The 23,132-nt window shown below is 50.3% G+C and overlaps 1 protein-coding gene across 2 annotated transcripts in view; it reads left to right on the forward strand.

Moving 5' to 3' along the window:
- LOC119978319 (polymeric immunoglobulin receptor-like) overlaps nt 1–20,708 on the forward strand; it is a 49,578-nt gene extending 28,870 nt beyond the window's left edge. Inside the window, exons 3-6 of one of the 2 annotated variants that reach the window (XM_038819862.1) lie at nt 17,575–17,901; nt 18,736–18,766; nt 19,687–19,793; nt 20,453–20,708. In XM_038819862.1, coding sequence (XP_038675790.1) covers nt 17,575–17,901; nt 18,736–18,766; nt 19,687–19,793; nt 20,453–20,472 — 485 coding nt within the window. In that variant the 3' untranslated portion in view covers nt 20,473–20,708. The remainder of the gene's footprint in view (nt 1–17,574; nt 17,902–18,735; nt 18,767–19,686; nt 19,794–20,452) is intronic. The other variant, XM_038819861.1, reaches the window with a different exon arrangement.
- The last annotated feature ends 2,424 nt before the right edge of the window (nt 20,709–23,132 follow it).

Raw genomic sequence — 23,132 nt, forward strand, 5'->3', positions numbered from 1 at the left:
AGCCTGCCACCCAGGGACAGCAGCAGGAATAGAATCCATCATATGTTCCATATCTGAAGTAAAGAAAAGGGAGGAGGGTGGGGACTAGGACAGTGGGGATAGTACTTTCTGAGGGCAGATCAGTTACAATGATGGGCTGTGTAGTTTCCTTCTGTCTTGTGAAATCCTGTGGTTCCCTCATGGAAATTGAATATCATCTCAGGATACTGATTAAACCCATCACTTCCCAACATGTTGAGACATTTTCATGTTGCAGAAATCCTTGCCTGCACCCTCAACTATCTTTCCCTGCCATACTATCTACTGAATAAGGTAACACCCTCATTTCTGACCAATTATCATCATTTCGGAATATACTTTACCTCTTTGATTGAGGAAATGTGGCTGTGTTTCACAAAGGATAAAAGATGTGGTGACAAACTTCTGGGGCCGAAAGAAATTTCTTGATTCGTCCAGAATTTTGCTTCACATGAGCCAAGTCTTGATCTTTAAACAATGTTTATCAGGTTGGGAAGGGTAAAGAGGTCGCAGTCCGTTGTTGAGATTCTATAATAGAGGCCATTCCTTCTGCTTGTGATAACACAACGGAAGAAAGGATAATAATCAAAAAGCAGAACACATTATTATTTTAAGAGAATGCAGGTTTAACGTGGATAGGTTTGGGCCCATTGCTCAGTGCCTGGGAGAGATGTACCTGCAGAATGTGCTTCTCTCTCCGTGCCACATCCTTCAGCAATGGCAGCTGCCCCACAACACATCCAGTCACCAAATGTATCACAATGCCAAGGTGGCAGCTTCCTGGGTGGTAGCAGCTGTCAGGATTGGCTCATTCCTGAAGGAGCAGGCCCAATTCTTCACACGCACACATACAAGCACACTCACACATACTCTCCCTCTCACTCCCGAACAGACACACTGGCCGGGATTCCCCGGCCCTGCGGCGGGTCGGAGAATCCCAGGGGGGGAGGCGCGAATCCCGACCCACCGCCCCGACGCTGGCTGCCCTATTCTCCGGCGCCGTTTTTCAGGGGCCGGCGGGATTCCCGCCACGCCGGTCAGGGGGCCATTGACAGGCCCCTCCCCCAGTGATTCTCTGGGCCCCGATGGGCCAGGTGGCCGTAAAGTTTTCCCAGTCCTGCCGGCGTGAATTACTCACCTCACGCATAGCGGGACCTGGCAGGTAAGTGTGCAGGGGCGGTTCTGGGGGCAGGGTGGTTCTGACCCCAGGGGGGGGGGGGCCCCACGGTGGCTTGGCCCGCGATCGGGGCCTACCGATCTGCGGGCGGGCTGGTTCCGTGGGGGTCCTCTTTCCTCCGGGCCCCTGTCAGGCTCCGCCATATTGCCCGGGGGCCGGCACGGAGAAGGGAATCCCCGCGCATGCGCGGAAATACGCCAGCCATTCTGCGCATGCGCAAACTCCGGCTGGAGCTGTGGGGCGACTCCGGTGGCAGCCTAGCCCCCCAGAAAGGTGAGGATTTTCTCACTTTCGGGGGCTGCTGACATCGGAGTTGTTGGCGCCGGTTTTCCCGCCGGTGTGGGGACATAGCCCCATTTTCAGAGAATCCCGCCCACTGACTCTCTCACTCCCATTAACACACACACACAATCTCACTGCCTCACACACACACACATCTCTCATGTGCACACACTTTCTTTCTCACACACACCACACACCACACACACTCACTGGCACACTTCCACACAAACACAAGGGGTGGGATTCTCCGTCCGTGGGATCCTCCGCTTCGCCGGCAGCGCACTCACGCCCCCGTGATTTCCCCATGGCGTGGGGGGGTGTCCACAACGGGAAACCCCATTGGCCGGCTGCCGGGACGGAGAATCCCGCTCAAACTCTCACTTCCTGACATAAGCACACTCTCGCTCCTTTACGCACACACTTATCCACACACACTCTCACTTCCTGACACACACACACACACTCTCACACACGCACCCCTCCCACTTCCTGACACACACACACACACACCATCGTCATCCTCTTCCTCCCAAACTCCAACCTCCATTCCGAGTGATGCACGATCAATTGTACAAAGACTCAGATTGGGTACAACTGTGGCTTTATTGCAGTAAGATGCGTGGCCTCCTACAGCAGCTGGCGAAATGGCAGCTGCATAGAGGACACACATATTTATACTCCTCTTCCTGGGCGGAGCCAGCAGGCAGGGGCTACCAGCGAACCTGTAATACAGGTCCTACCTTACATCCCCTAACACAGGTGTAACAATGGTTCACCACACCGAGGCCTTGCAATGAGCCTCTCCTCCCCTGCATCTCACAATCTGTGTCTCCTCCCCGGGGCCTCCTCACTCTGCTCCCCATTCCCGTTTGGAGGTGCCGGAGTGGTATTCCGGTGTGCTCCAGCATCATTACATCACTAACGGAAGAGGAAGATGATAAGGGAGTTGTGGGATTCTTGAATTTTAAATAGGAGTATTAAATACAAAGTGTGAGGAGTTATGTTAACCCTTCACTTCTCACTGGTTAGGCCTCTGGGGTTAGGTACTTGTTCAACTCTGGGCAACACACTTGAGGGAGGAGGTCAAGCCCCTGGCGAGGGCACAGGGCAGATTTACCAGGATGATACCAGGGATGTGGCAGTTTGGTTATGTGGGCAGATTGGAGAAATTGGGATTATTGTCCTTAGAGCAGAAAAGATTAAAGGGAAATTTAATAAATGTATTGAAATTGAGGAAGGGTCTTAAGCAGCAGGTGGAGAGTAATTATTTCCTCTGGCTGGTGGATTGGTAACAAGAGATCATAGAGTTAAAATAGTTGGGAGAAAAGCGAGTGGATAAATGAGAAGTTATTTCACACATTAGGCTGTTATTATCTGGAATACACCAACTGGAATAGTCATGGAATAAGATTCATAATTCATAAGATATAAGAACAGAATTAGGCTATTTGGCCCATCGAGTCTGCTCCACCATTCTATCATGGCTGTCATGTCCCTCATCTGCTATCTACAATGTTACAGACCAAGAGCGAGATTGCAGAATCAGCCGGAGCATCTCCTCCCTGGAACACACGACCTCGGGGCCGGAGTGGGGAATTTACCCTCCCGAGCCCAACACCCTCAATGTGATCGTGGCTGATCCCATCCTGGCCTCAATTCCACCGTCCTGCCTGTTCTCCATAACCCTTTGATGTGACCATCAATTCACACAAAACCAGGAGTAGAGGTAAACTGTGGTTTTAATCAACTAGAACAGTGCCTGCCTGCAACTGGTCTGCTACTGAGAGCCGCTTACAGGGCGACTGCTCTTTATACCTCCCCTCAGGGGGTGGAGCCCACACAGGCCCCAACATGCTACATTATAGGTAATACCTTACAATGGTCCATAGGTGGAGCCCACATGGGCAACAGCATAATACAGTAAGACACATGGTGAATTATTCCTGCAATACATTCACCACACCCTTCAAACCCATTACCAATTAAAAATCTGTCTAACCCCTCCTTAAATTTACTCCAGTATCTGCATCCACCGCACTCTGGGGTAGCGAATTCCACAGATTCACAACCCTTTGGGAGAAGTAGGGTGGAATTCTCCCCCCCCCCCCCCCCCCCCCCGCCACGCCGCCACGGCACCCGCACGCGATTCTCCCACCCCCCCCCCCCCCAAACCGGCATGGCGAGATTCACGGCTGGCCGCTGGGAGAATCGGCGCTCACCGTTTGTAGCGAGCGAGCGGCGATTCTCCGGCCCGGATGGGCCGAGCGGCTGCCCCAACATGACAGGTTCCCGCCGCCGCCGTCCTCACCTGGTCGCTGCCGGCGGGAACAGCGCGGGAACACTGGGGGGGGCAACCTGTGGGGGGGGGGGGGGTCCTCAAAAGGGGTCTGGCCCACGATTGGTACCCACCAATCGGCGCGCCAGATCTCTGAAGGAGGACCTCCTTTCCTCTGCCGCCCCGCAAGATCCATCCGACATCTTCTTGCGGGGCAGACGCGGGGAGGTTGCACTCGCACATGCGCGGGTGACGTAATTTACACGGCGCAGCCGCGTCATTTATGCGTGCAGGGCCTTGGCATCGCGTAAATGACGCTGTGCTGCTCCTCGCCCCCCCGGGAGCGGGAGAATAGGGGGCTGGGAGCCGCCAGGAAATGCACCTCGCATTTTGAAATACTGGTCCGATCTTTCTGCCCCCGCCCTGCACACTTTCAGCCTTCCCCCCCCCCCCCCCCCACTCCTTTTCACCCTTCTAACCCCAACGTTGGGGAGGTCATTGGAAACACCCTGTCACCCCTCCTCCACCTGGTAAGGCTCCACTGGGCCTGATCGCCATCAGTGTCAATCTGCTACCTGGACACGCTGGTACTGCCAGCCTGGCACCCAGGCAGCGGCAAGATGGCATTGCCAAGGTGCCAGGGTGGGAGGGTCAAGGTGACAGGCTAGCAGAGGGAGTTCCAGGGTATCACCCTGCCCTGCCCCCAACCACCCAGGGGTCTCTAATGGCTGGGAGCAGCCACCCACCCCCCCCCCCCCCCCCGCCCCCACCACCCCACCCCGGGTCTGTTTTGCCTGATCCACGTTTGTGGAAACCAGCTCTAAATGGCGTCCTGACGAAGATCTCCCAGGAGTGGCCGTTACATCCCGAGTGCTGGGAGAATCCGGCAATCGCCTAATGGCTCATTTAAATATACCGATCTGGGTCACGCGCAGCGAGAGCGAGATCCAGATCGCGACGTCTCGTGAGATTCCGTTGTTTCCAGCGTCGTAAATCTCACGAGGGGCCTCTCGCAGGATTCAACGGCCTTTTTGGGCCCAACAAGGCCGCTGAATCACAGAAGCCCTACAGTGCAGAGGGAGGCCATTCGGCCCATTGACTCTGCACCGGTTCTTGGAAACAGCACCCTACTTAAGGCCACGCCTCCACCTTATCCCCACAACCCAGTAATCTCACCTTACCTTTTGGACACTAAGGGGCAATTTAGCACGGCCAATCCACCTAATCTGCACATCTTTGGACTGTGGGAGGAAACCGGAGCACCCGGAGGAAACCCTCGCAGACACGGGTCGAATGGGGCAAACTCCACAGAGACAGTCACCAGAGGCCGGAATTGAACCCGAGCCCCTGGAGATGTGAGGCAGCAGTGCTAACCACTGTGCGGCTGTGCCATCCCGAATCACTCCCCCAAGCTTAAAGAAGCTGATAATTACAATATAAAGTTAATGTGAGGATGATTTTTGAATTTTAAATAAGAGTAATAAATGCAAAGTGAGGAGTTATGTTAACCCTTCACTACTCACTGGTTAGGTACTGTGTTCAACTCTGGGCAACACACTTGAGGGATGAGATCAAGCCCCTGGCGAGGGCACAGGACAGATTTACCAGGATGATACCAGGGATGTGGCAGTTTGGATTTGTGGGCAGATTGGAGACATTGGGATTATTCTCCTTAGAGCAGAAAAGATTAAAGGGAAAAAAGTATTGAAATTGAGGAAGGGTCTTCTGCAGCAAGTGGAGAGTAATTATTTCCTACGGCTGGTGGATTGGTAACAAGAGATCATAGAGTTAAAATAGTTGGGAGAAAAAACAGTGGGTAAATGAGGAGACGTTATTTCACACATTAGGCTGTTATCATCTGGAAAACACCACCTGGAATAATCATGGAATGAGATTCCAGAGGAACTTTCCAAAGGCAGATAGACATACATTTGAAGGGGACCAATGTGCAGGGTTTCGGGGGGGAGCTGGGGTGTGGGATTAAATTGGACAATAAATTTTCCAGGAGCTGGCACAGACATGACGGGCCGAATGGCCTCCTTCTCTGCTTTAAGGTTCTTGATTCCAGTCCCACTCAGGATTTGTGTGTGTCCCCTTGTGAAAGGATTGTCTAAAATTCATTGTTGGGATATTTCCAGCTTTCCTAAAACTTAATGTTTCCCCCAACAGCTTCACAGACACGGACGGCTCCGATAGTGATGAGAGCTGCAGTGGGAGAAACCATCACAGTGGGATGTCCACAGGCAGAAAGGTACAAAAGAAACTATGTCATCTGGTGGTGCAAGGTAATTTCAGGAACTCGGTGCGATCAGATATCGAGCATTGATGGACAGACAGTCAGAAACGATTATCGAGGAACATCGATTACTGATACCAATGGCAAGATATCAGTAACCATACGACAACTTGAAGAGAAAGATACAGGAACATACTGGTGTGGGCCACATGATAATGGTGTAACCCATATTTCAGATGTTATATTGCTGAAGGTTTTCACAGGTAAGAATATTGCAGAAGATTGATTCTAGCGTTGATAATGTGGTTGGGCTGCAGTAACACTGCTGCTGTGTGAGCTCAGACTATGAAAGGATTATCACAGTTCCTTATGTGCAAGTAAAGGCCTCCCATCCTCCCATTTCTCCCCATTTCCATTAACCTCTCTAAACATATTTCCCCCTTACCCATCGACAAACCTAACATCATATTCCATCCAAACCTGTTTTTTAAAATTATTTTACGGTATGTTGGCATCGCTGACTAGACCAGCATTTTTATCCCTAAGTACCCTTAAGAAGGGGGTGTTGAGCACGATAAAGGTGCTGGAAAAAGCATTGACCGACCAGAGCAACCAAATGGTCGCCCTGGAGGCTGAACTGAAGAGGTTGCTGGCGACCCAGGGGAGCCGGATGGGGAAGGTCGAGGACCAAGAAAATCAGTCGAGGTGACAGAACATTTGAATAGTGGACCTGGCGGAGGGAATCGAGGGCAGGGACCCGACCGACTACATGTCCCAAATTCTGATTAAAGCCACGGTTTACTTCTACTCAGGTCTCGAGTGAATTGATGGTCGCATCACCAGGTTCGATTCCCGGCTTGGGTCACTGTCTGCGTGGAGCCTGCACGTTCTCCCCATGCCTGCGTGGGTTTCCCCCGGGTGCTCCGGTTTCCTCCCACAGTCCAAAGGTGAAAATGAAATGAAAATCGCTTATTGTCACGAGTAGGCTTCAATGAAGTTACTGTGAAAAACCCCTAGTCGCCACATTCCGGCACCTGTCCGGGGAGGCTGGTACGGGAATCGAACCGTGCTGCTGGCCTGCTTGGTCTGCTTTAAAAGCCAGCAATTTAGCCCAGTGAGCTAAACCAGCCCCTTGTGCAGGTTAGGGGGATTGGCCATGCTAAATTGCCCCTTAACGTCGAAAAGATTCGGTGAGGTTACGGGGTTACGGGATGGGGTGGAGGTGTGAGCTTAAGTAGTTTGCTCTTTCCAAGGGCCGGTGCAGACTCGATGGGCTGAATGGCCTCCTTCTGCACTGTAAATTCTATGATACTATGTAAAGCCCAATACTGTGAATAGAACATTCTAAATCCCATTCAATGGTTTTCCTGCTGGAAAATCTGGAGTCTTCCATATTTCTGAATATCTATTTCTTCCATCATCCAAAATCCACGCTAACTTTAGAAGAAGCAGCTTCGATATTAATATCTGTTTTTGAGCTGGTTTTTTACATGTTTCTTCATAACCTACAACTAATACAGTACATCCCCTCGCCCCCCCCCCCCCCCCATGCCCTCTCACCCCCGCTACCCCGGATTGCAGCATTTGTCTTCCCCATCTGGAGTCATTTTCTGCCAACTGTCCCCACAATTCCCCCCCCCCCCCCATAGCCCGCACTTCTGGATTACATCAGGTTTCTGCCTTCATATCCACCCTCCCCTTCTCCTCCTGCCTCCCTCTCCTCCACCCCACCCCCTTGACTCTCCATCCCCCATTATCCATCCACCTTTCCACCCTTTGTCCACACTCATTCCCTCCCTGCCTTCTCTGTTGCTCCGTCTCTTCCCACCACCCTCCCAGCCCTGAGCACGCAGGTCGCAGGGAAGGCCGGAACCAGAAATAACCGAGAAATAGCCAGAAATAGTCGAGTGTTACTGGCCAGGGTTGAGAGAACCCCAAAATGTAGCATGGAGTTCACCTGACCCACAACTTTTAATAGATTGTGGTATGGGGAGCACACGGCCCACTCAACAGGTGTGGTACAGCAGAAATGGAAAAGTATTTTTTTAAAGCAAAACAATGTTTATTCTGTGAACTCAAGTTAACCTTTTTGAAACATACAGTGAACATCTTAGCAACCATTAATTCAAATACAACCCCCAAAGACTACAACACTAACTAATCCTTAATAACTTTCCAAACAACATCCAGAAGACCCAAAAAACACCTTTTAACAGAAGGTTTACATTCACTACTGAGAATATTTATAATTCTGAATTCACCAAATGATCAAGAGATAGTCTTTTCATGGCAGAGAGATCAACAGTATAGCTGCTCTGTCTGGCTTCAGTTCCAACACAGAAAACAAAACTAAAACACACGATGCAGCAAACAGCCTAAAACAAAAGTAAAAAGCTGACAGGCAGCTCAGCTCCACCCACTCTCTGACATCACTGCAGTAGCAAACACCCATTTCTTAAAGATACTCTCACTACAGATATTTATATGCATACCCATTTATAAACATCCATTTCTTAAAGGTACTCTCACATGACACTATCCTTTAAGAAATGCACACAGTGACTTCCGGTGGCGGTGATGATCAGCTGAGCCGCACGTTCGGTGGCTCCCGCGGAAGAACGGACTTTGGGGCTCTTTTCAGGGCCCCAACGGAGCTATAGTGGCGAACCCCAACAGGGGAAGAAGGCAGGAGGTGTCCCCGACGGTCCCATTGTCCGGACCAGGAGCGGGGCAGGAAGAAACCCAAGGAAAGTGCCTCTGAAAAAACGGGGGCAGGAAGAAAAAATAGCGGCCGGTGAAGTCCTCGAGGTCCTGAGGAAGTGGGTCCAGGAGCCGTAGGCGACTCTGCTGCGCTGCTTCCAGGAGCTGAAGCTGGAGCTGCTGGAGTCGCTGAAGGTAACTAACAGGGAGCTGATGGAGACCCAGACAGCCCAGGGGGCTGCGATCCGGGAGCTGCAGCAGCAGGCCTCCGAAAGGGAGGACAAGGTCGTGGCCGTGGCGGGGAAGGTGGAGATGCACGAGGTGCTCCATAAAAGATGGCAGGAGCGGTTCGAGGACCTAGACAACCGGTCGAGGAGGAAGAATTTGCGGATCCTGGGCCTCACGGAGGGGCTGGAGGGGTTGGATAGTGGTGGCATTAGATGCGGAGAAGGCCTTCGACAGGGTTGAGTGGGAGTATTTGTGGGAGGTGTTGGAGAGGTTCGGGTTTGGGGAGGGGTTTATCCAGTGGGTGAGGCTGCTCTACGAGGCCCCGATGGCGAGTGTAGCCACAAATAGGAGGAGGTCGGAGTACTTTCGGCTGTACCGGGGGACAAGACAGGGGTGCCCCCTGTCCCCCTTGCTCTTCGCGTTGGCAATTGAGCCCCTGGCCATGGCATTGAGGGAGTCAGGGAACTGGAGGGGCCTGGTGCGGGGTGGGGAGGAGCATCGAGTGTCACTGTACGCGGACGACCTGTTGCTGTATGTGGCGGACCCGGTGGGGGGGATGCCGGAGGTGATGAGGATTCTTAGGGAATTCGGGGGTTTCTCGGGGTATAAGTTGAACCTGGGCAAGAGTGAGGTCTTTGTGGTACATCCGGGGGATCAGGAGGAGGGGATTGGTAGGCTCCCATTGAAGCAGGCAGGGAAGAGCTTCAGGTACCTCGGGGTCCAGGTGGCGGGGAGCTGGGGGGCCCTGCACAAGCTCAACCTCACAAGGTTGGTGGAGCAGATGGAGTAGGAGTTTAAGAGGTGGGATATGTTACCGCTGTCACTGGCGGGTAGGGTGCAGTCCGTTAAGATGACGGTGCTCCCGAGGTTTTTGCTCCTGTTCCAGTGCCTCCTCATCCTTATCCCGAAGGTCTTTTTTAGGAGGGTCAACAGGGATTTGTGTGGGCGCATGGGACTCCGAGGGTTCGAAGACTGTTCCTGGAACGAGGCAGGGATGGGGGGGGGGCTGGCATTGCCCAACCTCTGTGGGTACTATTGGGCTGCCAACGCAGCGATGGTGCGTAAGTGGGTAATGGACGAGGAGGGGGCAGCATGGAAGAGGATGGAGGCGGCGTCTTCTGTGGGCACGAGCTTGGAGGCGCTAGTAACGGCGCTGTTGCCGCTCCCTCCAACGAGGTATACCACGAGCCTGGTGGTGGCGGCTACCCTCAAAATTTGGGGGCAATGGAGGCGGCACAGGGGAGAAATGGGGGGCTCGATGGAGGCCTCGATACGGGGAACCATCGGTTCGTCCCAGGGAGCATTGATGGCGGATTTCTGGGCTGGCACAGGGCAGGGGTTAGGAGGTTGAGGGACCTGTTTGTGGAGGGAAGGTTCGCGAGTTTGGGGGAGTTAGAGGGGAAGTTTGGGCTCCCCCCGGGGAACATGTTTCAGTACATGCAGGTTAGGGCGTTTGCCAGGCGGCAGATGGAGGGGTTCCCCTTGTTGCCCCCATGTCGGGTACGGGACAGGGTGCTCTCGGGGGTGTGGGTTGGAGGAGGGAGGATTTCAGACATATACCGGGTAATGCAGGAGGTAGACGAGTCCTCGGTGGAGGAACTGAAGGGTAAATGGGAAGAGGAGCTGGGTGAGGAGATTGAGGAGGGGACGTGGGCAGATGCCCTGTAGAGAGTGAATTCCTCCTCTTCCTGTGCGAGGCTTAGCCTCATACAGTTCAAGGTGCTGCATAGGGCCCACATGACTGGGACGAGGATGAGTAGGTTTTTCGGGGGCGAGGACAGGTTTGCTAGGTGCTCGGGGAGCCCAGCGAACCACGCCCATATGTTTTGGGCGTGCCCAGCGTTGGGGGAGTTTTGGAAGGGGGTAGCAAGGACGGTGTCGAGGGTGGTGGGATCCAGGGTCGAGCCAGGCTGGGGACTCGCAATTTTTGGGGTTGCAGTGGAGCCGGGAGTGCAGGAGGCGATAGAGGCCGGTGTTCTGGCCTTTGCGTCCCAATAGCCTGGCGGAGGATCTTGCTCCAATGGAAGGATGCGAGGCCCCCAAGCGTGGAGGCCTGGATCTCTGATATGGCGGGATTCATTAAATTGGAGAGGGTGAAATTTGCCCTGAGGGGATCAGTTCAAGGGTTTTTCAGGCGGTGGCAGCCTTTTCTGGACTTCCTGGCGGAACGGTAGGGAGATAGGCCGACAGCAGCAGCAACCCGGGAGGGGGGGGGAGGGGGGTAAGGAGTGGGGGGAGGTAGAACTGTGCACATGGGCTGGTGGAGGGTGCTATCTCTTTTCCTTTCGTTGTCTGGGTGCTCTTTTGTTTTTTTTGTGTTTTTTTTTTGTTTTTGTTCTTTCCTTTTGTTTGAAGTTGCTCTTGAAGCTGGGGGGGTATTGTTCATGGGGTGTTACCGCGGTTGTTTGTTTCCTTAAATGTTTAAACCTTTGTGTGTAAGCTCCAGGCATTAGTTCATATGTACCGAAGATGGATTTTTTCACCTCCTCATATGTCCCAGATACCTCCTCCAGTAATGATGCAAACACTCACTTGCTCTCCCTACCAGCTTTGTTTGAATCAATAATACCCACGTGTCCTGTGGCCATTTCATTTGTTTAGCTACCTTCTCAAATGAAATGAAAAAGGCTTATACCTCCTTCTCATCAAACCTTGGCAATGCTTGGGCCTATTTAAATAGATTCCCACCAAGCCTTCGACTGTGACGCTTTTTCTCACTATCGTCATCACTATCCTCCAACTGTACGTTTTCCTTTACGTCTGCCAATTTTAATTGACTGTTATGTTTCATAGCCATTTTCTGAAGTTCAAACTCTCTCTCTTTTTCCTTTTCCTCTCTATCTCTTTCTTTTTGTTCTGCTAGAGCTATTCTTTCTTTGTTTCTTTCTGCTCTCTCCTTTTCCTTTTCCCCGATCTGTATCTCCCTCTCTTTCTTTTTCTCTCATTGCATATTCAAGCTGCTTTAATTCTTTTTCATGTTCAAGTTGCTTAATCTGAAACTGGATCTTTGCCATTTCTAATGAGTCAGACTGTATCTTGGACAACTTTAAATGCTTAGCCACCGCCATAATTACCTCGCCTTTTCGCATTTTGGCAAGTAATGTTAACTGCAATGTTTTTGCCAAATCTAACAGTCTGCTTTTAGTCTCTGTCCATAAGGTACTGTGTGTGACCATCTCCAGCCCCAAAAACTTCAGAGCCTCTGAAAGAGCCATTGTCCACAACACACTCCCCATTTGAACTAAAATACCTGAAAAGCAACCACAATATGCTCACCCCTCACTGTCTTTAAGTTCACTAAGCCAATCCAATAGATAGACTTTTATACCAGACGAGCCCCCAATTTGTTATGGGCCAGGGTTTAGAGAATCCCAAAGAATATCACGGAGTTCACCTGACCCACAACTTTTAATAGATTGTGGTATGGGGAGCACACGGCCCACTCTACAGGTGTGGTACAGCAGAAATGGAAAAGTAATTTTTTAAAAGCAAAACAACATTTATTCTATGAACTCAAGTTAACCTTTTTGAAACATAGATGTCATAGAATTTACAGTGCAGAAGGAGGCCATTCGGTCCATCGAGTCTGCACCAGCTCTTGGAGAGAGCACCCTACCCAAGATCAACACCTCCACCCTATCCCCATAACCCAGTAACCCCACCCAACACTAAGGGCAATTTTGGACACTAAGGGCAATTTATCATGGCCAATCCACCTAAACTGCACATCTTTGGACTGTGGGAGGAAACCGGAGCACCCGGAGGAAACCCACGCACACACGAGGAGGATGTGCAGACTCCGCACAGACAGTGACCCAAGCCGGAATCGAACCTGGAACCCTGGAGCTGTGAAGCATTTGTGCTAACCACAAAGCTATCGTGCTGCCATACACTGAACATCTTAGCAACCATCAATTCAAATACAACCCCCAAAGACTACAACACTAAGTAATCCTTAATAACTTCCCAAACAACATCCAGAAGACCCAATAAACACCTTTTAACAGAAGCACATTAGGTTTACATTCACTACTGAGAACATTTATAATTCTGAATTCACCAAATGATCAAGAGATAGTCTTTTCATGGCAGAAGAACAGCAGTACATCTGCTTGGTCTGGCTTCAGCTCCAACACTGAAATCGAAACTAAAACACACCCAGCAGCAAACAGCCTAAAACAAAAGTAAAAAGCTGACAGACAGCCCAGCTCCACCCACTCTCTGACATCACTGCAGTAGTAACACTCATTTCTTAAAGGTACTCTCACTACAGATATTTATATACATACCCATTTATAAACACCCATTTCTTAAAGGTATTCTCACGTGACACCAGCTCTACTGCAGCTTTCCAGCAACATGGAACAGCACTGGCTGCAGGAAGGTGGTATGTGTTTGAAGTGGGGAAGTCAGGGGTGGCAGGGGCCTGGGCTCAAGGTTTGGTGGCATTTCGAGCGGCCCTTGACTCGGCCCGAGAAACCTACATTTCCACAATAGCTGCCAGAAGGTGATTTGAGGGCCGGGGGGAGGATTTTTTAAAAAATGTTTTTTTTGTTTTTTTGTTATGTAGAGCATAATATAAAAACACACAAAATGATAAGGGAGGCACCTGCGTGGTGACCCGAATGTTATTTACATTCCGGTGTTTTTTTGTTATTTACATGGGTTTAGATCCTTTCTTATTTTCATTCTTTTGTTTTCTTTCCTCCTTGCCATGTTTGCTGTGGCCGTTGTGGTCCCCTGTGTCACTGTTCCTGCCTGTGTTCCCCTCTATTTTCTCCCTCCTGGTTCCGCCCCATTATTGATGATGACGGAGGCAAAGGCAAGGGTGGTGGCCTTCCTCCGCATGAAGAGATCTGGCTGATCTGATACCCCGACGACTGCCACTTTCGGGCATGGCTCCACCTTCTTCTCCCTGGGTGGGTGAATCACCATGAGTCCACCACCCCCATCTGCTCCATAAAGAGACCGAGTTCCTTTGACATGCTGGAGGTCCTTCCCATTTTGGGGTTCAACCTCTCCGTCCGTGGGTCCTGTACACAGTTAAAGTCCCCCTTCCCATGATCAGCTGGTGCGTATCTATGTCGGGGATTTCTTCCATGGTCTTTGTTATAAATTCCGTGTCGTCCCAGAGGCCGTTCAAGATGGCCACGGTCACTGTTTTCCCCATCTGATCATGTCCCTGGGCTCTGGGGTTTCCCTTTGTCCAGGGGGCACCCAACATGGCTGCCAACGATGCGTCCGCCATGTGGATATGTCCCTACACACTGGGTTTTCCCATCGCCCAGGGGCGTTCTAGGTGGTTGCTTGCAGTGCCATTTTATTCCGGACCCCACTTGTGGCCTGATGTAGCCATACTGCCTTTATCATTCTGCCCATATCTATTTCTAAGTCCCCGTTCCCCCCTACCATCCCCTTTCCCCACCCTTCCCGTAGCCCGCTCCCGTCTATCCCCCTTACCCCTGCTTCTCTCCCCCTTCCCCTGCTTCTCTCCCCCTTACCCCCTGTCACCGTTTTTTGTGCCTCTCCCCCCCCCCCCCCCCCCACTTGCGGGCGCTGTTCCCCTTGCTAGGGGTGCGCCGTTGCCTCTGTCTGCTCCATCAGTCATGGTGCTAATTATGCCGCTAGTGTGATGACTCCCCTCCCGGAGTTACTGTCCTTCTGTTCCTCGCCCACTCTCTGGAATTCCTACCTGCCCTATCCCCGGATTATCCTGTATTTTTCCTGGGTGCCACTCTGCCTTCCCTCTGTCGCTACCCTCATTGTCCCGAACGAGGCCACGTTCTCACACGTAAAGCGGTCTCTTTGGTGGGGGTTTGCTGTTGGTCGTACAGGTTGTGGTGGGGGGGGAGAGGGAGGCACAGGTTCTTCTCTCCTCCTCCCCTCCTCCCCATTGTAGCCATCTCAGATGGCCACCTGCAAAGGACCATGGGAATTATGGCCAACCCAGGACTCAGACACACTCAGAGCTTGTGTGTGTATTTGCAACTCAGATAGTTAGACACGATCGAAACCTCCGCTCGTTTGCATTCTAATGGCCCATTTCCCCAGAACAAAAGGACTGTACTCAGGTAACCGATACAGATGCAGACTAACCGACACCACTCCCTTTGCTAAGAAAGCCCAAACAGCAAAGGTCAATGAATGCTCAGGACACACCCGGCCTTCAAGGCACCCACCCCTTTATTGGCCAAAGTCGAAGGGAGTGATCGAAGCCTGTCGAATTATTGGGTCCAAAGCTAAGGACAGCCTCAAAGAGGGCGAAATCCCAGAGGGATAAAAAGAGACACAGTCATGTGTTCAGTCTCTCTTGGCCCTGGCGCTCGGTCTCTCTTGGCCCCGACCTACGCCTAAAGCCAAGTGCAGCATTACGACCAGAAGACAAGTTCAAGACCAACGATCGCTACCAGACGGATGAGCCCAGCAGAAACGAAGCCACTTCTTCTACCCAGCCACGCAAGTTCCAAACAAAGGCCTTGTTCATCTGCAAAGAGCCGGTTGCACTGAAGTTAAGTACAGGTTATTGTAGCTGTTAGGTGTAGTTTAACTTGTAGTGTTTTGTGTTGCATGTTGAAGTAATTCTTGTGTGTAAATAAACTATCCTTGAACTTGAACTAACTAACTGGTTGTTTGTCTTTGATCGATATCCGGTAAAGCCTTGTGGTGGTACCATTTGATACCTGCCGACTCTGAAAAGCAATATTATCATTAATAACTGTCAAATCTAATTAATTTGGCAACATTATTGGCATCTCTGGTACCGATTGGCAACACCATGTCAGCCCATTGCAGCGTTATAATTTCTTCCCATGGCTCCTCATCGCTTTCCTTGTTGCCACTTCTCCAGCCCACATTCCGCGGCAAATTTATCAGCCTCCGCCGGGGCTGTAAAGAAATGTTCTTTTCCCTGGTACGTGACCCAGAGTTTGGCTGGGTACAGCATACCAAACCGTACGCCGCTCTTGTACAGCGCGTCCTTTGACTTGTTGAACACGGCCTGGTTCTTGGCCAGGTCAGCCCAAAGTCTCGGTATATCCGGATCTTATGTCCTTCCCAGCGACAGTTCTTGGACTGCCTGGCGCAGCGCAGGATTCTCTCCCGGTCCTGGTATCGATTCAGTTTCGCTATCACCTGCCTTGATTGGTCCCCGGCTTTGGGCTTTAGTCGCAGCGACCGGTCTGCTCTGTCTATTTCTGGTTGGTTGGTGAAGGTCTCCCTGCCCACCAGGTTGCCCAGCATTTGGGCCACGTAGTCTGTGGGGTCCCTATCTTCAATTCCCTCCAGTAGGCCCACGATCTGGACGCTTTGTCGCCTTGACCGGTTTTCTTGATCCTTGACCTTTCCTTTCAGGCCGTCTTGCGCCGCGATCAGCCTCGCCACCTCTTTTTCCAGGGCGACGATCCGGTCGCTCTGGACCATTGAGGCCCTTTACAGGTCTGTGATCGTCGCCTTCTGGGCCTCCAATCTCTTTTCCACTTTGCCCAAGGAAACTTGGGTTTCGCCGCTTTGTGCACCGATCGGCTCGTCCGTTTACTTCTGCTCTAGGCTCTTTCCACTCCTGGAGCGCGATTCTTTGCTCCCCACGCCGGGTGGGAGAATCGCAGGAGGGCCGGTCGAATCACGAAACGCCGCCCTGGCACCCCCTGCGATTCACCCCCCCCCCCCCCCCCCCCCCCCTCGGAGAATCGCCGCTCTGGCCCGGATGGCCAGGATGGGGCGAGCGGCCTGACGTTCCCAACCTGTTCACGCCGGCGGCAACCATACCTGGTCGCTGCCGTCGTGAAAATGGCGCCAAAGATTCGTTTGTGGCTGGTGGGGGGCGGAGAGGGGAGTGAGCACCACGGCTGTGCTCGGGAGGGGACTGGCCCGCGATCGGTGCTCACCAAGGGACGCACTCTTTCCCCTCTGCGCCACGCAAAATCAAGCCGCCATGTCTTGCGGGGCAGCGGAGGGGAAGACGGCAACTGCGCATGTGCGGGTTGGAGCCGGCCAACCTGCGCATGCGCGGCTGACGTAACTTAGGCGCCGCCTTCGCGTCATTCTCGGCGTGCCGCTTTGACGCAAGCGGCAAGGCCCGGCGGCCGAGTTTCTCACAACGCCGCTCCTAGCCCCCAGGGGAGAATAGGGGGCGAGGAGCGGCCTCCGACACTGTCATGAAACTCGGCCGGGTTCACATCGGCCTTCCCGATGCCGCGCAGGAGCGGAGAATCGCACCCAATGGTTCTGACTATGAAAACTGAAACTCCATTTGACCTACAAGTAACAAACTCACATTGTTTGTATATTTTTAGTGTTTAAGCGATGCTCAGTTTGTGTCCAACAGGCCTGGAGTTGGGTTCACTTCATCCACTTTGAAAATTCACCCGAACGTTCTGAGCAATTTCACTGCAGCTACAGAAATAGAAATGGTTCACTAAACGTAGACCCACACACCTCTGAAATATTAAATTAAAGGTTTAGAATGAGCAAGAATTGAACGCAGGAGCCTTCAATGATTGCAGTGCATTTTACACTATAATCCAGTCCGTACATTAAAAACAGAAAATACTTTTGACATTTTTAACATTTGGTTGGTTCATTATGTTTTGAGCAATGAAAAGATGCTCAGTTTTTCAGCATTTTGAACTTTTGTTGATTGTGTTTCTCATTTATCAACAGGTACATGGGAGCCAATTGTATCAGAGATCAGTGGTGTTGTGGGAAATGTCGCCACTGTACCATGTCTGTACACGGAGGAGGAGAAATACTATCAGAAACTCTTGTGTAAAGTCACCTCTAGAAATAAATGCACCATTATTGCCAGCTCTAATGGGGCTGTAACCAATCTGCAAAATGGGAGTGTTTCAATCACTATTAATAATTCTCATAATTTTACTGTTACCCTGGGCAACATTAATAAAGCCGATGAAGGAGAGTACTGGTGTGGAGCAACAAGAATAACAAACATAAAGATCGTCCAGGTAAAAAATCTGACAACTGTTGAAGGTAAGGTTCAATATAAAATTATTATCATTCAATCAGTGTTGAATAAAACTCCCAAAACAATAACAATTGGTCAATGCTTAGTTCTTTATTTACACATTGCGGCCACCCTACTTCATCTCAACCTTTCAGCCCATCCTTCTCTTACTTTCCCCCTCGCTAAGTTTAGCTCAATTTCCCCCGAAGAGCATCTATGAAATTTGTCACAATTACACCTTGTGGTACAGGTAGAACGTCTCAGATCCGCTGACCAAAAAAACAAGTGTCCATCCACAAACCAGACATTTTTAGGATGCTCAAGGCACCAATTTTAACTGAGTGAAATTTTTTAAAACGCACTGGACAATTCGGCTAGGTGCCACGTTGGCACGATGTGGCTCCAGACTAGATACTGGCTTCACCATCCACTCTATCCGCCGCTGCATATGATCCTTACACCAGCTGACCCGGCCTCACATGAACCACCCGTGGCCTGGACTGCCCACCCTTCACCCCAGCAAGATCTGAAAGCCATGACTGGATTGGAGGTACTGTCCCTAGTTCCACATTTAACAAGTTCCAGCTTCCATCAGCTCTCTGGGTAAAGTCTTCAAAAATTTCACGAATACTACAAGAAAATATAAATGTTAAAAATAAATTGAGAGTTTGTGCAATACCTCACAGATTATTGTCCTCCCAACACTATAAACTCTTTGTGAAGGCCCCTCAGAATCTACCTTTTCCTCAGCTTTAAACACCCAGGTTCACTTTCCATAAGTATAGTACGTTGAAGATAATAATTGTGGTGGTTGGCAGTTATTCATCAAATTATTCATACATGTTTATTTCTGACAATAGGAAGACCAAATGGTTCCAACGATACCTCAAGGTAAGATTTTAATTTGCAACTTCTAAATATCAATCTTGTGCCATCCTCATTGAAGCCACGGTTGTTAGATAATCCTGCTTTCCACACAGGTCATGATGAGCAATGCGATGTTATTAAATTACTATAATCCACGCAACCACCATATTGATGCCATATATTTCCTCATAATTCTGCCATTGATTGTCTTACCATTTAATACACACATATCGAAGCCAGGGGGCGACGTTTTTCAGACCTTGGCAGTAATCATTCGGTGCGATAATATGAGAGAGTTACATTAACACTTTCTGCTGATACCTTCCCTTACGGAACATCCGACACCCCAGCCCAGCGTTTATTCATTCACGGGATGTTGATGCTGCTGAAAAACCCTCATTCATTGCCCATCCCTAATTGCCCTTGATAAAATGTTGGTAAGCCACCACCTTGAACCCCTGCTGTCCATGTGATGCCAATACACCTGTGTTGTACGGTGGAGAGGGTTTTGACACAGAAAAGGTGATGGAATCATGATCCACTTACAGGTCAAGTTAGTGTGGTAGTTAAGAAGGTGAATTTGAGGTGGTGCTGCTTTACCTGTTGGCCTTGTCTTTCCAACTGGTGATGGTCACAGGTTTGGAAGGTGTTGCTGAAGAAGCCTTAGAACACTGCTGTAATGCATCCTCAACAGAGAGATGCAGTCTCACCAGAACACAGCTCGTCCCTGCGCAATTCCTGTTAGAGATATTTTCCCTGTGTGTACAAAGCCCAAAACTCCTAGGTGTGATTACACTTTGAAAATCACCCCATAGCTCGTACAAACTGTCAATGTGTTCAATATCATTTTCCAGAATTGTTGGGATGTTACTGATGGTCATTTTGCATAAACTGTGGGTTAATTTATTTTGTACTGTATTAATTATAATTCCTTGTTTAATCAGAGAGGTTCTGCTGAAGATATGGACTATATTCCGTTGGCTGCTCTTTGCGGCTCTGGCTGTTTGCTCCGCTTCAGTCACATTCTATGAACATTTTGCAAAAGGGCCAGGTATAAAATATGAAATCTTTTTGCTCTAATATTTACAGATATTTAACTTCAGCCTAAAAACTCAGGCACTTTGAAAGTTGCCAAGAAAAACAACACATAATCCACAAGAAAATAAGTTCTCTTTGTGAAAATGTAACGAGGGAGCCATTCGAGTGTGATAACAATGACCTTTGGGCTGAATTTTATGCTCGTCGACGGAAAGGATAAAAATGTCAGTTCGTCAGGAGATTTTCATTTTTACGCGGGAGTGCAAGATGGGAAAAGTTGTGTAGACACTCAATGCAAAGCACTGTTTAATTAAATTTTTATTCAAAATGCATACCTGTGTCCAATAGTGGCCTTGAACATGGGTAAGGGAGCATCAACAGTGCCCCTGGAGCAGGCACAGTATGGTGCATTGTATAACCTGGAGCCCATGATGTGCCCCAGAGCTGTGGGCACCAGATGCAAAATAGAGAGCTTCCCCGAACCCAGGAAATTGGAGCAATATCGCAGTGCGAGGTTATTGCAAACAAACCTCAGCACTTACATCAGGATGTCTCCATCCACACTCTCACCTATTTTTTCGCCATGTATCGCTTGAAGTATTTCACTTACAGAAAGAAGGTCAATTCCTCTGTTTTCTTCATTACGATTGATTAAATTTATTTGTTATTCAGTTCTGCAGGCCAGCAAATGATGGGTTCTGTGGAAACATCAGCCAGAGAACATCAATGGGGTCAGAGCTGCATTCGAAGACCGGCCAGAAGGTTGACTAATACCTACACGAATGTCCAGAATATTTTCACCTTGCTTTTATAAGTTACTTTACCGTTTTGCAGTATTTTTATTCTTTATGACAATCTGAAAATCTTTGTAAAGTCTTGAGAAACTATGTGAACTGCTTTCATTATAATAAAAACAACTGGATGATAACATTTCTTGATGTTTTTGATATTAAGGGGCAGTGGATGCCGGAACACGATCCAAATTTGAGGAGGAGATAGATAGGTTTTTAATTAGTGGTGGAATGAAGGGTTATGGCAATGGGCAGGATGGTGGAGATGGGGCCTGGACGAGATCAGCCCAGGTTGTTAGGGGAGGCGATGGCGCAGTGGTATTGTCACAAGACTAGTAATCCAGAGACCCAGAGGTCTGGGATCCTGGGTTCCCACCACGGCAAATGGTGAAATTTGAATTAATCTGGAATGAAAAGTATAATGATGACCATGAAGCCAGTGCCGATTGTCATAAAAAACCCATCTGGTTCACTAAGGTCCGTCGGGGAAGGGAATCAGCCGTCCTTACCTGGTCTGGCCTACATGTGACTCCGGACCCACACAACAATGCTTCGCCCCTCAGTTCAAGGGCAATTAGGGATGGGTAACAAATGCTGGCCCAGCCCAGCGATGCCCACATCCAAAGAGCGAATAAGAAAAAGTATTGAATGGTGGAGGGGTTGAATTGCCGACCCTTGCTCTTGGTTCCTATAGTCTTATGTTTGTGTCCTAATAAGTCAAATGTGACTTGCACAGGGGAAAAAATAGAATTTGGACTTATTTTTTAACATTGCTTTCCTTGTAAAGCAAGAGAAATGGGAGCTTACATTTGGTGCACTTATTCTATCATCCTCACATTAATTTTATATTGCAATTATCAGTAAACAGCCTTCCTTCTTTAAGCTTGGGGGAGTGATTCGGGATGGCACGGTCACACAGTGGTTAGCACTGCTGCCTCACACCTCCAGGGGCCCGGCTTCAATTCCGGCCTCGGGTGGCTGTCTGTGTGGAGTCTGCATGTCCTCCCCGTGTCTGCGTGGGTTTCCTCCGGGTGCTCCGGTTTCCTCCCACAGTCCAAAGATGTGCAGGTTAGGTGGATTGGCCGTGCTAAATTGCCCCTTAGTGTCCAAACGGTTAGGTGAGGTTACTGGGTTATGGGGATAGGGTGGAGGCATGGCCTTAAGCGTTTCCAAGAACCGGTGCAGACTCAATGGGCCGAATGGCCTCCTTCTGTACTGTAGGGATTCTGTGATTCAACGATCTCGTTGAATCCTGTGAGAGGCCTCTCGTGAGATTTGCGACGCTTGTAATGCCTCACGAGAACCAACGGAATCTCACAAGACGTCGCGATCTGGATCTTGCTCTCACTGCGCGTGACCCAGATCGGTATATTTAAATGAGCCATTCGGTGTTCGCTGGATTCTCCCGGCACTCGGGATGTAACGGCCGCTCCTTGGAGATCTTCGTCAGGATGCCATTTGGAGCTGGTTTCCACAAACGTGGATCAGGGATCACAGACTCAGGGTGGGGTGGGGGGCGGGGGGGGTTGCTCCCAGCCGTTAGAGACCCCTGGGTGGTCGGGCACAGGGCAAGGTGATACCGTGGGACTCCCGATGGCAGCCTGCCACCTTGGCCCTCCCACCCTGGCACCTTAGCCCTGCCACCCTGGCACCTTGGCAATGCCATCTTGCTGCTGTCTGGGTGCCAGGCTGGCAGTACCATCGTGTCCAGGTAGCAGGTTGACACTGATGGCGATCAGGCCCAGTGGAGCCTTTACAGGTGGAGGAGGGGTGACAGGGTGTTCCCAATGACCTCCTCAAAGTTGGGGTCAGAGGGGTCAAAAACAGGGTGGGAGGACTGAAAGTGTGCGGGGTGGGGGGGCACAAAGATCGGGTCAGTATTTCAAAATGCGAGGTGCATTTCCTGCCGGTGAGCAGAAGCAGGAAATCGCTCAAAGTGCGGCCTCAGGGGGGAGTCACTCCCCTCGGCCAAAAGAACAGCAAAGTGCCGTTCAATATTGGGGTGTTTTTCAGCTCTGCAGCCACCCAGAAACACCCTGCTAAACGCGTGCCAACCAGACATAAACATTGTCTGCTTGAATTGCCCTGAGGTTTCTCATCAACCCTCTTGGGATGAAGCTCAAATCTAGTTGGATTTGTAGCTTCGGATGAGCTGTGGGGTTAGTGAAGTGCCCAATTTAACTCTGCAATCCTCGGAAGAATTGGACTTCACAGGCTGTTGGGGGACAGGGCTTACACTCTGCAAATTTATATCACTGCATGTGTGTCCTGATTGTACATGCTTCACCTGAACCAATTGACTGTTGTTTCTACAACCCTTTGGTTAGATAGTTCTGTTTTTGGTACATTTAGAATCCTTGGCTTAAATATTCCACCCATTCCTGACGATGGGATATTCCGGTCCTGCCAATGGTGACCACCCGTGGTGCAATCCCGAGTGGCAGGAGATGCCAGGAAGGCAAAACACCACATTGAAATTGGCCAGCACAATGTTGTAGGCGTCACAGAGATGTAGCTGCAAGGAGATCAAGGCTGGGATCTACATATACAATGTTAAGGTT

This window comes from Scyliorhinus canicula, chromosome 15 (genome assembly GCF_902713615.1).
Source record: "Scyliorhinus canicula chromosome 15, sScyCan1.1, whole genome shotgun sequence".
NCBI lineage: Eukaryota > Metazoa > Chordata > Chondrichthyes > Carcharhiniformes > Scyliorhinidae > Scyliorhinus > Scyliorhinus canicula.